At 42.4% G+C, this 13,023-nt stretch overlaps 1 protein-coding gene across 4 annotated transcripts in view; it reads right to left on the bottom strand.

The window, feature by feature from the left end:
* Positions 1-5,853, bottom strand: part of LOC109903746 (sodium bicarbonate cotransporter 3) — a 69,359-nt gene extending 63,506 nt beyond the window's left edge. For all 4 annotated transcript variants that reach the window (XM_020500648.2, XM_020500650.2, XM_020500645.2 and 1 more), the window contains exon 1: positions 5,685-5,853. In XM_020500648.2, coding sequence (XP_020356237.1) covers positions 5,685-5,726 — 42 coding nt within the window. In that variant the 5' untranslated portion in view covers positions 5,727-5,853. The remainder of the gene's footprint in view (positions 1-5,684) is intronic.
* Positions 5,854-13,023: the final 7,170 nt, after the last annotated feature.

Here is a 13,023-nt window from a genome sequence, read left to right on the forward strand (position 1 = left end):
ATTTGAGATTCTTCAAAGTAGCCACCCTTTGTCTTGATGACAGCTTTGCACACTCTTGGCATTCTCTCAACCAGCTTCAAGAGGAATGTTTTTCCAATAGTCTTGAAGGAGTTCCCACATATGCTGAGCACTTGTTGGCTGCTTTTCCTTCACTCTGCAGTCCAACTCATCCCAAACCATCTCAATTGGGTTGAGGTTGGGTGATTGTGGAGGCCAGGTCATCTGATGCAGCACTCCATCACTCTCCCTGCTAAAAAATGCCCTTACACAGCCTGGAGGTGTGTTTTGGGTCAATATCCTGTTGAAAAACAAATGACAGTCCGACTGAGCACACACCAGATGGTATGGCAAATCACTGCAGAATGCTGTGGTAGCCATGCTGGTTAAGTGTGCCTTGAATTCTAAATAAATCACAGCCACTGTCACCAGCAAAGCACCCCAACACCATCACACACCCTCCTCCATGCTTCAGGGTGGGAACCACACATGCGGAGATCATCCGTTCACCTACTCTGCATCTCACTAAGACACGGCGGTTGGAACCAAAAACCAAGATTTCTACCGGTCTAATGTCCATTGCTCGTGTTTCTTGACCCAAGCAAGTCTCTTCTTATTATTGGTCTCCTTTAGTAGTGGTTTCTTTGCAGCAATTCGATAATGAAGGCCTGATTCACACAGTCTCCTCTGAACAGTTGATGTTGAGATGTGTCTGTTACTTGAACTCTGTGAATTTAACAGACATTTGCATTTATTTGGGCTGCAATCCGAGGTGCAGTTAACTCTAATTAACTTATCCTCTGCAGCAGTCCTCATGATAGCCAGTTTCATCATAGTGCTTGATGGTTTTTGCAACTGCACTTATAGAAACTTTCAATTTTCTGGATTGACCGACCTTCATGTCTTAAAGTAATTATGAACTGTTGTTTCACTTTGCTTAGTTGAGCTGTTCTTGCAATAATATGGACTTGGTCTTTTACCAAATAGGGCTATCTTCTGTATACCACCCCTACCTTGTCACAACACAACTGATTGGCTCAAATGCATTAAGAAGGAAACAAATTCCACAAATTAACAAGGCACACCTGTTATTGAAATGCATTCCAGGTGACTAACTTATGAAGCTGGTTGAGAGAATGCTGTGCATTGCCGTCATCAATCTCAACTATAAAATATAATTTTATTTATTTAACACTTTTTTGGTTACGAAATAATTCCATGTGTAATTTCATAGTTTTGATGTCTTCACTATTATTCTGCTATGTAGAAAAAAAACTTCAATGAGTAGGTGTGTCCAAACTTTGGACTGATACTGTAAATATTCAGACCCTTTACTCAGGACTTTGCTGAAGCACCTTTGCCAGTCATTACAGCCTCGAGTCTTCTTGGGTATGACGCTTCAAGCTTGGCACACCTGTATTTGAGGATTTTCTCCCATTCTTTTCTGCAGACCCTCTCAAGTTCTGTCAGGTTGGGTGGGGAGCGTCGCTGCACAGCTATTTTCAGGTCTTTCCAGAGATGTTCGATCGGGTTCAAGTCCGGATTCTGGCGTGGCCACTCAAGAACATTTAAAGATTGTCCCGTAGCCACTCATGCTTTGTCTTGGCTGTGTTCTTAGGGTCGTTATCCTGTTGTCACCCTAGTTTGAGGTCCTAAGCACTGTGGTGCAGGTTTTCATCAAGGATCTCTCTGTACTTTGCTCCGTTCATCTTTCCATCGATCCTAACTATTCTCCCAGTCCCTGCCGTTGATAAACATCTCCACAGCATGATGCTGTCATGCTTCACCGTAGGGATGGTACCAGGTTTCCTCCAAGCGTGACGCTTGGCATTCGGGCCAAAGAGTTCAATCTTGGTTTCCTCAGATCAGAGAATCTTGTTTCTCATGGTCTGAGTCCTTCAGGTGCCTTTTGGCAAACTCCAAGCGGGCTGTCATGTGCCTTTTACTGAGGAGTGGCTTCCGTCTGGCCACTCTACCATAAAGGCCTGATTGGTGGAGTGCTGCAGAGATGGTTGTCCTTCAGGAAGGTTCTCCCATCTCCACAGAGGAACTCTGGAGCTCTGTCAGAGTGACCATTGTAGAGGTCGACCAATTATGATTTTTCAACGCCGATACCGATTATTGGAGGACCAAAAAAGCCTATACCGATTAATCGACAATTCCTTCGACCTCATGGCTTGGTTTTTGCTCTGACATGCACTGTGAACTGTGGGACCTTATATAGACAGGTGTGTGCCTTTCCAAATCATGTCATATCAATTGAATTTACCACAGGTGGACTCCAATCATGTTATAGAAACATTTCAAGGATGATCAATGGAAACAGAATGCACCTGAGCTCAATTTCGAGTCTCTTAGCAAAGGGTCTGAATACTTATGTCAATAAGGTATTTCTTGTTTTTACATTTTTGTATACATTTGAAAATATTTCCTAAAACCTGTCTTTTGCTTTTTCATAATGGGCTATTGTGTGTAGATTAATTAACAAATAATTGAATCATTTTAAAATAAGGCTGTAACTTAACAAAATGTGGATAAAGTCAAGGGACCTGAATACTTTCCGAATGCACTGTATATCGGGAAGGCAAGGGGATGTGGTCACCATACATGCAGTAATTGAGGGGAAATGGATATGGGAAGAGTTCGCTGGTCAGTCATAGGACCTATACGTCTAAATGCCCAAAATAATTTGAGAGAAAATGATTCCCATATTATCTCAAACTATGGGGGATATTCTTAAATTGAGGGTGAAGGAGTTGTGAAAGCTATGGCTTGATTGAATTTAATCTCTTGAAAAGTGGTTCTAAAGCTTTCCCACCAAGTGCATAAAAATCCTGTAGGAGCATGTCCACTAATTGACTTAGAGGGGATTGGTGTACACACACACAAGCTATCATTTGTTGGGGAAAGTAAGCCAACCAAGTAATGTACTCTGAGCCTGTGTATGAATGAAAGCTATTTCTAGTTTCACTCAGGGTCGGGTGATTAATGTCTAAAACCTAGGTAGTTTCATTTGGACTTGCCGAGCACAGGCAAGGTCTGTGGCCTTGACAGCACTGTCCATTTGGATGGGCATTGGCTTCAATCAGGCCACAGCTTTCACCACCCCTTCCACCTCATTTGTTAATCTATTCCTGTTGGTATCATTTTTTCTATAATTTTCCTATTTTTCTCTCTGCATTGTTGGGAAAGGCCCGTAAAGCATTTCACTCTTAGTTTACACCAGTTGTTTACAAATGATGTGACAAATAAAATGTTAGTTGATTTCATAATCTAATACATTGAGGTTTACAATGATTGTTTGTCAGGAGTTTCAGGGGCTCTCCACAAATGCCATAAACTGATTCAGGAGGAATCATTTGCAGTAGGAGAGGTCAGGAGGCTTACACTTAAGTGATAAGGCATTATCACTTTTATACAAAGGGTTACCAACAAATTCAAATAATGATCGATATATTTTCATTAAAAATGTTATTTTGATTTTTTATTCATACTATTTCATCCTTCCATAAGATATAGTCCCGACACAAATCTAGGGTTGCACCCAAGCCGGCTGGTTGTTTGTTTGTTCCATTGGTTCGGTTGCCGGCTGGTCTTTCGTTCTATTGGTTCGTTTGCCAGAGAAGACGAACCAGTCGTTCAGTCTTTTTGTTCTGTACAAGCAAGAGATAAATGTTGTTTGTCCTAAATATTACATTGTCATACTGGCTGGCAATGTTCTTATCCCTTGCTTGCTAGCCAACTATGGCTAACTTACAGTCACGTCACGTGCAGCCAAAATAACAACAGTAGCTGCATTTGTATAAGCTGTTTTCTAGTGACATTTATATGGATACTTCCATAACAATAAGCTAATGAGGTGCAATTTCGCCTGGCACAGAACACGTGCTTTCTCGTCAAGACACTGTTGTTCAGAGGAGCTAGCCAACAACACAGCTAACACAATCACTTCAAACTGAAGCTGGAAAGACTGCAAACTAGCTTCACTTTGTTTCGTTGTACCTTTTTTCAATTGACATTTCTTTGTATATATCCATTAAAAATTATGCCAGCTGATTCGTGATTTCAACTGGCTGAGAAACGCTGCCTGCCTGTCTGTCTCGTTCCGACTCCCGAGCCCTACACGTTCATTACTATGGGACAGCTGGAGATCAAATTTCAATATTGAAACAATGTTGCAAATGTCGGAGAGACAGACAGCAAGGTTTATACAAATCTCTGCTGTTGAAAACGAAATGTTAGTCTAAAAGAAATGTGAGATAATGCCTACATGCTTTGTATAGTGGAGATCAAGTTTATAATTTACGAAACGTCATAGATTTAGCCGATGGTAACTAGTGGAATCGACACCGGCTGGAATGCGCTATTAACCAATCAGCATTCAGGATTAGACCCACACATTGTATAACTGAGGGTTAAATATGGGAGACCAGCTAGGCCTATATGATGTCATGATGACATTCCTGGTAATACTGTATTTAAACAGTCCCAATGGTGAACAGAGCAAATCTAAATCCCTGCTGACATAAGAACAATCACATATTCTTCAAGTCAAGATGGAGGGGGAGCAGCTCTGACAAAGAGTGAAGCTGGGCTTCATTAAACATGTCCTTTTCAAACAGTCATTTGTCTGAGGTCTCCTGTGTCACAGTCAAGCCACTGATTGACTAGAGGCAACCTTGAGTGGAAAGATGCACGCAGGGCAGCAAAGGGTCAGGTTACTCCACCCTCTCACCTCCCCAACACACACACTTCCTAAGACATCATTATGATAAGACTGCAATTGGATGAGGAGGAATGGCAAGTATACTTACCTTCTAGTGACAGCTAAGGAAGGACTGAGGAATGTAAAAAAGGATGATGGGAAAGCACATATAAAGGTGCACTTGATTCTTAGCCTGAGTACCAGTTTGTTTGTGCTATGATGACAAGTCCTTGTCACTCATAGCCATCCCAAACATTTTATGCTTGCAAGCGAGAGCAATGCAGCAGGCGAGAGCACAAACAGATTTGGGACCAGGCTACCAACTCTAATCTCACGTTAGAGAGCACTGCCACTGTGGACAGAAGAAATAAGTGGAGTATATAGATTTTGGGCCATGTTGCTCTTTTACCTCTTCAACACAATTATCTTTCTCTCACCAAAATGAAAGACCCACCCAACAAAACAGGAAGTACAGTAAGCCCGCTCACTAGTACAATTACCCGCTAACTAGTCCAACTGGGCTGTCATATCAGTCTAATTTTAACAGTCAAAACTAAAGTGATCAAAGCATATTTGACTTGCAACTCAGTCAGAGAAAAGTCAACTTTACTAGCTAGCTAGCTACTTACTTAAACATTGTCTTAGAGGACAGTCAATGAGGAGTTCATGATCCGCTCATCCTCCTCACAAGCGTCATAGCGACAGAAACAGAAAGCCACGAGTGTCTTGTTGACATTAGCTAGCAACTTGGCTAGCATCCCCCAAAGCCGAAGCTACATCTGACACAGTATTAGAAAACTAAATAAAATAACTGTTGCTCTGCATAAGTGCGGTTGTCAAAACATTTTTAAATCGTATTTTCTCAACATGTGTTTGAATACAAAAGCTATTCAATCCAGCACAGAGACCGGACAAAAGCATCTTTCTCCATCTCTGCATTTGCAGATATACATATATACATATTACGTTATCGATGACTTACTGTCCTCAAAAGGGGTCTTTCCTGTTCACTGTTTTCTTCCATTTCACCTGTCGCCTCAGCAAATGTGATAGACCGGTGACACTTCAATATACTCAAGGAAAATGTGACGGTCTGGTAAAGGTTTCGCCACAGTAGCTACTCAGCGTACGTTAGGGAGACGCCCTTCGACACGATTGACAGCCTTTCGCACCACTAGCCTATAAATGACTGTTGTCCATAGCCAATTAAATCTAAGGAATGCCAGATTGACGGTGGGTATCCCTGTCCTCTCCTCGAGCGAGCTTTGTGACAAAGCAAGCGACTGGCAACATGATCTTGAACAGGTCCTGAGCAGACAGCAGGGATGCAAATTCAATTCTAAATAGATACGTCAAAAAGGGGACGTAGTAAATCAACATACAGTCGAGGCATTTGTAGAATAATGAAACCACATTTGTAGAATAATGAAATGTGTAGAATATATTTAGTAAACCACAGAGCAGAGAACAGTGCTTTGAAAGCAAAAACGCAAAAGAGAGCAGGCTTGCCTTGAAAGTCGGCTACTCTAAAACAGGGTTTATCAACCTATTTCCAAGTTCACTGAGGCCCCTATGCCAGGGGTTCTAGGCCCCTGCAATTAAGAATCTGGCTACTATCTACTCCGATTTCAGAGCACTCTTGTCTGAGTGTAACTGATGAACTTATGAACTGGACAATCTGACAAGGCTCTGAATTAACACCCAGAGCACCCAGAGCGCACTCTGAGCGCACTCTGACCCTTCAGATTGAATTTACGAACACACCCCTAATCTCAAAACCAGGATAGGATAGGTCAAATTTCCATAGCAGCCCGCAGAGATCATCATCATTTTCCAATTATAACTAGAGTTATAAATGTAAGTTAACTAATTACACAATTTGGAACAAAATCACTGTGACTGATTATGAAATGTTGCATTACTCTCCAGGAGACTACATGTACTATGAAGCACTATGATTTTTAAAATATAGCCCATGAAAAAATATGATGAAATAAGGTAAGGCCTCTGAGCCTGATCAGTGACAGGGACAGAATGCATTTTCTCCTTCTAACCAGCAAGTGGCAGTCCAGTATTACTCAATTTTGCCCTAGCCTAGGATATAACATATAGATTATGTTATATTTACTCAACATATATCATTAACTATATAAGGAATAGAAGGGCAAATTAAGTTATTGATTAAAACTACCTAGACATTGCCAGATCTTCTTAATTCATGCATTGTAAAAGGTTAGTATCCTGTGACATGGTTGGGCTCATTTCCATTTTAATAAACTACATTCAATTCTAGAAATGCATTTGCTTATTGAATGGAACATGTATTGAAATTGATTTTAAATCATGTTTTTTTTCTATTCTTGAATTGGAATTCCAATTCCAAAATGCACTAAAACGCAATCATCCCCAACCCTGTTCTGTTTGGCCTGATCAACAAGCTATTCCATTCAATTTGAAGCCCCCGGATCTCTCTCTATCTTTTAAACCCCAACACCGTCTTTCAGACCAAAGATATACCCATAGTCATTCTGAACATTACAACAAGAATCAAACAAAGGTTCAACAAGCCCAAACCCTGCCTTCTGCAGTGTTCGTGGGAGACTATAAATAAGGCTCCCCCAAAAAGGCATAATCACACGGCAGAGCTGAAATAGAACGGTGAGGTGGGAGATCAAACTATCACCTCTTAATTGTGCCCTGATTCTTAACAGGCTGAGAGCCCATTAACGCACAGTGAAATGCCGTCTGCCTTACTTAAAACATGCACCGTGCTGAATACAGCTGGGAGAGATCAATCTGAAATATCATGCACGACATGAAGGCTGCGTATGCCTCCCCACTTGCACTGGACGATACTAACACTAACAGATGCAAATTGCTACATTATTATGCATGAAGAAGACAAGAGTTATCACTATTAAAGCACCAAAATGGAGAGAAAAGGGTAGTGATTTCACAGTTTAAAAATGGGAAGTGTCTAGCCCTTGAGGTTGACGTCTTGTAGTGACATCAACATCAAGGAACCCTCTTGTAAAAGCAGTAAGGAGGGGACTGGCTGCAGTTGTGTTTTGGTAGCTCAGCTAATGTCATAATATTGTGAGGCAATCTGGTCAGACTCAACTGAACCCTAGAAATGCATGCAGGTTAATGAAGGTTATCCAATCAGCAGGCTTTTCACGTAGGCTTTTACTGATGTCCTCAACCACACAAACAGCTGAAATCCTTTCCATACGATGCAATAGATTTGAGTGTTTAACGTGACACCGGCCACCACACTGATGAGTATTGAACAGGTCAGGTTTTGTGACAGGAGGCTGCAGAAATCAAGTGTCTCTAGTCTCTTTTCCTACAGATTTACAGGATGTTGTTTTTTTCTAGTGGTCATGCTCTCCCAGGTACTAGGAAAGAAGGGGTTAGGGAATGTGAAATTCCCAACTCTGTCGGAAGCGCTCCTCCAAATTGCCAATGCATTGATTTTGACCACAGACCTGTTCCACTCGGCCGCCTCCTGACTCCACTTGGCCCTAACCCCCCTCCCTCCCAAACCATGTCTACAGTCTTGTGGGAGCTTTAGTGCCCCTGAACCCTGGTTGGCTCCACTGAGACCCACAGCATGGGGAGGTAGAGCGGGAGGGGGGGTATGGAGAGACCCATCCAGTCTAGTTCACCCAAATGGACACAGCGGTGGTTAGGGGATGTGGTCTGGAGATAGAGGGGGGCAAGGAATGGGGGGGGGGGGTGTCCTACGACCCACCAGCAGAGGTGCGTCCTAGCACCCCCTGGGAAGAGCGCTGGGGATTTGAAATCAATGCACTGTTAAGTGCAGCCTAGCAGCGGGACTCTGCCTCTTGTTCTGACATTAGTCATGCGCCACAGAGTGGGGCCCTATCAGGGTCCAAGGAGGATGGAGTAGGCTACCATGCAGACCCTGCAAGCGGCAGCGCCTCTCTGTTTCTTGAGTGTCTCTGCTAACACTCAACGCCCTACTCAGGAAACTTAGGGTCTTGCTAAGTTGAGACTCAACTCACACATAGGCCTAACACATAAGGGTCCTGTGAGCGTTTCACCCCGTGCCGCAAACACGGTCCACGCCTTTCCCTGGCGGGTGAGGAAAAGATTCAATGAGCAAATATTTTGTTTACAGTACATGACATTCTGAGGATTGCTAGAAACAACACTTTGTCATCATTATGAAAATCAAATGCCCCCCAATGAAAACAAATTGAAATTTAAAGGAAAGTCAAAGGAGAAGTTGCTGGAACATCATTGTATTAAATCAGGGGTGTCAAACTAATTTTGCCCTGCGGGTAGCATTCGGTCTTCACCAAGGTCCGGTGGGCAGCACTGAAAATGTGTTATATTTCCTCGCTGTCAAAATGTGCCAAAACATTTTCCTCTATCCACCGATTTGGGAATTTTTCATCCTCCATGACTCTCTAGCTTTAGTTTCGGTGATTGTTAGCGAGCTGGACAGAGTGAAGAGACTGTATAAACATCCCTTATCATTTCTACCGTTTCGATTTGGTTTTAGTCATTTCAATTTAGATTGATGTCTGTTTTTTCTCTAAAACATCAGCCATAGGATTTTGCACATCGTCATAATGAATGTATCCACCATTACAGCCCCGCAAACATTGTAACATCCAGCCCCATAGCATGTTAGAATAAGATATGAGAATTCAAGTGGTCCCCATTTCAAACCAATACCTTGGTATTTCTATTAATGTTGACAAGAGTCTTGTAAGATATACTTGTACTGAGAAATGCTGTACACACGAGTCAAAAAGTGTGAGTTCAAAAGTGACACCCAGCACCAGTTTCCCCTATAGAGGAATGTAGAAGTGTCACAAAGCTCAATAGATGGATGTGTTTTGCCGTCTACGTATGTGCGAAGAACCGGTTGCTGACAATACAGGAGTCAAAGTTGTATTTGCCTCGCTTGCTGAATCATTTTTTAATGTAAAACCTATGCTGAGAACTGCATGAAAGAATCTTCAACATGACACCAATAAAGCACATAGGTTTGTATGAATGACTTGACATGGTGGCAGTATGGTGGTCCATAGTGGTGGCACTATGGTGGTCCATAGTGGTGGTCCATAGTGGTGGCACTATGGTGATCAACCAAATGCTTGTCTTCTCTTGTCACAGATCTGAGCTGTGACTTTTCATTAGACACAATGACATAATATCCAACACACCTGAAAGAGGATATACAGTGCCTTGCGAAAGTATTCGGCCCCCTTGAACTTTGCGACCTTTTGCCACATTTCAGGCTTCAAACATAAAGATATAAAACTGTATTTTTTTGTGAAGAATCAACAACAAGTGGGGCACAATCATGAAGTGGAACGACATTTATTGGATATTTCAAACTTTTTTAACAAATCAAAAACTGAAAAATTGGGCGTGCAAAATTATTCAGCCCCGTTAAGTTAATACTTTGTAGCGCCACCTTTTGCTGCGATTACAGCTGTAAGTCGCTTGGGGTATGTCAGTTTTGCACATCGAGAGACTGACATTTTTTCCCGTTCCTCCTTGCAAAACAGCTCGAGCTCAGTGAGGTTGGATGGAGAGCATTTGTGAACAGCAGTTTTCAGTTCTTTCCACAGATTCTCGATTGGATTCAGGTCTGGACTTTGACTTGGCCATTCTAACACCTGGATATGTTTATTTTTTAACCATTCCATTGTAGATTTTGCTTTATGTTTTGGATCATTGTCTTGTTGGAAGACAAATCTCCGTCCCAGTCTCAGGTCTTTTGCAGACTCCATCAGGTTTTCTTCCAGAATGGTCCTGTATTTGGCTCCATCCATCTTCCCATCAATTTTAACCATCTTCCCTGTCCCTGCTGAAGAAAAGCAGGCCCAAACCATGATGCTGCCACCACCATGTTTGACAGTGGGGATGGTGTGTTCAGGGTGATGAGCTGTGTTGCTTTTACGCCAAACATAACGTTTTGCATTGTTGCCAAAAAGTTCAATTTTGGTTTCATCTGAACAGAGCACCTTCTTCCACATGTTTGGTGTGTCTCCCAGGTGGCTTGTGGCAAACTTTAAACAACACTTTTTATGGATATCTTTAAGAAATGGCTTTCTTCTTGCCACTCTTCCATAAAGGCCAGATTTGTGCAATATACGACTGATTGTTGTCCTATGGACAGAGTCTCCCACCTCAGCTGTAGATCTCTGCAGTTCATCCAGAGTGATCACGGGCCTCTTGGCTGCATCTCTGATCGGTCTTCTCCTTGTATGAGCTGAAAGTTTAGAGGGACGGCCAGGTCTTGGTAGATTTGCAGTGGTCTGATACTCCTGTTTAAAGCTTGGGAAATCTTTTTGTATCCAAATCCGGCTTTAAACTTCTTCACAACAGTATCTCGGACCTGCCTGGTGTGTTCCTTGTTCTTCATGACGCTCTCTGCGCTTTTAACGGACCTCTGAGACTATCACAGTGCAGGTGCATTTATACGGAGACTTGATTACACACAGGTGGATTGTATTTATCATCATTAGTCATTTAGGTCAACATTGGATCATTCAGAGATCCTCACTGAACTTCTGGAGAGAGTTTGCTGCACTGAAAGTAAAGGGGCTGAATAATTTTGCACGCCCAATCTTTCAGTTTTTATTTGTTAAAAAAGTATGAAATATCCAATAAATGTCGTTCCACTTCATGATTGTGTCCCAATTGTTGTTGATTCTTCACAAAAAAATACAGTTTTATATCTTTATGTTTGAAGCCTGAAATGTGGCAAAAGGTCGCAAAGTTCAAGGGGCCGAATACTTTCGGAAGGCACTGTATCACAAAGAAGAACCCTTTCATTTGATTTAACATGTATTTAACCAGGAAACCTTCAATTAAGACACAGTCTCTTTCACATCTCTAAAACATTCACCACCATCTCAATGCATTCTGTCCTTTGGTTACTTTTTGAAGGGGAGCTTTAGAATTCTCCTGACCCAGAAACATGTTGTTGCCTGTGGTCCCGTTTAGCCACTGAGAGCAGTGATAGTATGTGACTGGAGAGGTGAGGAAACTGCCTCGGGTTCTGGTCTGAGGATGTCAACCCTCCTTGGCTCTCTGTCTCAGCGGCCTTTCTCATGGCTCTAACAGGACGCTCTCGCATGGATTATGACTCCTGGGTGCAGAACTGCAGGCACCCCATTGCAACGCCCTGGTGTTATTATTATGTCCATTGCAATGTCCTACCATCCACTAGGGGCAGCATGAGCAACTATTACCACATAATAGGCTCGCAAGCTATGGCTCTGAGGTTCATGGGTTTAATCCCAGTGCTAGGCACTCGTTTGACATTTTATTTTAACCCTATCCAAACCTTAACCCTTTCCTTAACCACTCGGAATGAATGCCTCAACTTAACTGTTGAGTTGTGTTGAGTTGACTGAAAGCTAACATACAGTGCATCCGGAAAGTATTCAGACCACTTGACCACTTCCACATTTTGTTACTTTACAACCTTATTCTAAAATGTATTAAATCGTTTTTTTCCTTATCAATCTACACACAATATCCCATAATGACAAAGCAAAAACAGGTTTTTAGACATTTCTGCAACAAACAAAAAAAATATCTATACTGAAATATCACATTTACATAAGTATTCAGACCCTTTACTCAGTACTTTGTTGAAGGACCGTTGGCAGCGATTACAGCCTCGAGACTTCTTCGGTAAGACACAACAAGCTTGGTACACCTGTATTTGGAGAGTTTATCCCATTTTTCTCTGCAGATCCTCTCAAGCTCTGTCAGGTTGGATGGGGAGCGTCACTGCACAGCTATTTTCAGGTCTTCAGCTCATCTTTCCCTTGATCCTGACTTGAAAAACATCCCCACACCATGCTTCACCTTAGGGATGGTACCAGGTTTCCTCCAAAAGTGACACTTGACACTTTTGGTTTCATCAGAACAGAGAATCTTGTTGCGCATGGTTCGAGAGTCTTTAGGTGTCTTTTGGCAAACTCCAAGCAGACAGTCATGTGCCTTTTACTGAAAAGTGGCTTCCGTGTGGCCACTCTACTCTAAAGGCTTGATTGGTGGAGTGATGCAGAGATCGTTGCCCTTCAGGAAGATTCTTCCATCTCCACAGAGGAACTCTGGAGCTCTGTCAGTGATCATCAGATTCTTGGTCACCTCCCTGACCAATGCCCTTGTTCTTGGGGACCTTCAATGCTGCATACATTTTCTTGGTACCCTTCCCCAGATCTGTGCCTCAACTCAATCCTGTCTCAGAGCTCTACAAGACAATTCCTTGGCTTGGTTTTTGCACTGACATGCACTGTCAACCCTTATATAGACATGTG

This window comes from Oncorhynchus kisutch, linkage group LG14 (assembly GCF_002021735.2).
Source record: "Oncorhynchus kisutch isolate 150728-3 linkage group LG14, Okis_V2, whole genome shotgun sequence".
In the NCBI taxonomy this organism is placed as follows: Eukaryota; Metazoa; Chordata; class Actinopteri; order Salmoniformes; family Salmonidae; genus Oncorhynchus; species Oncorhynchus kisutch.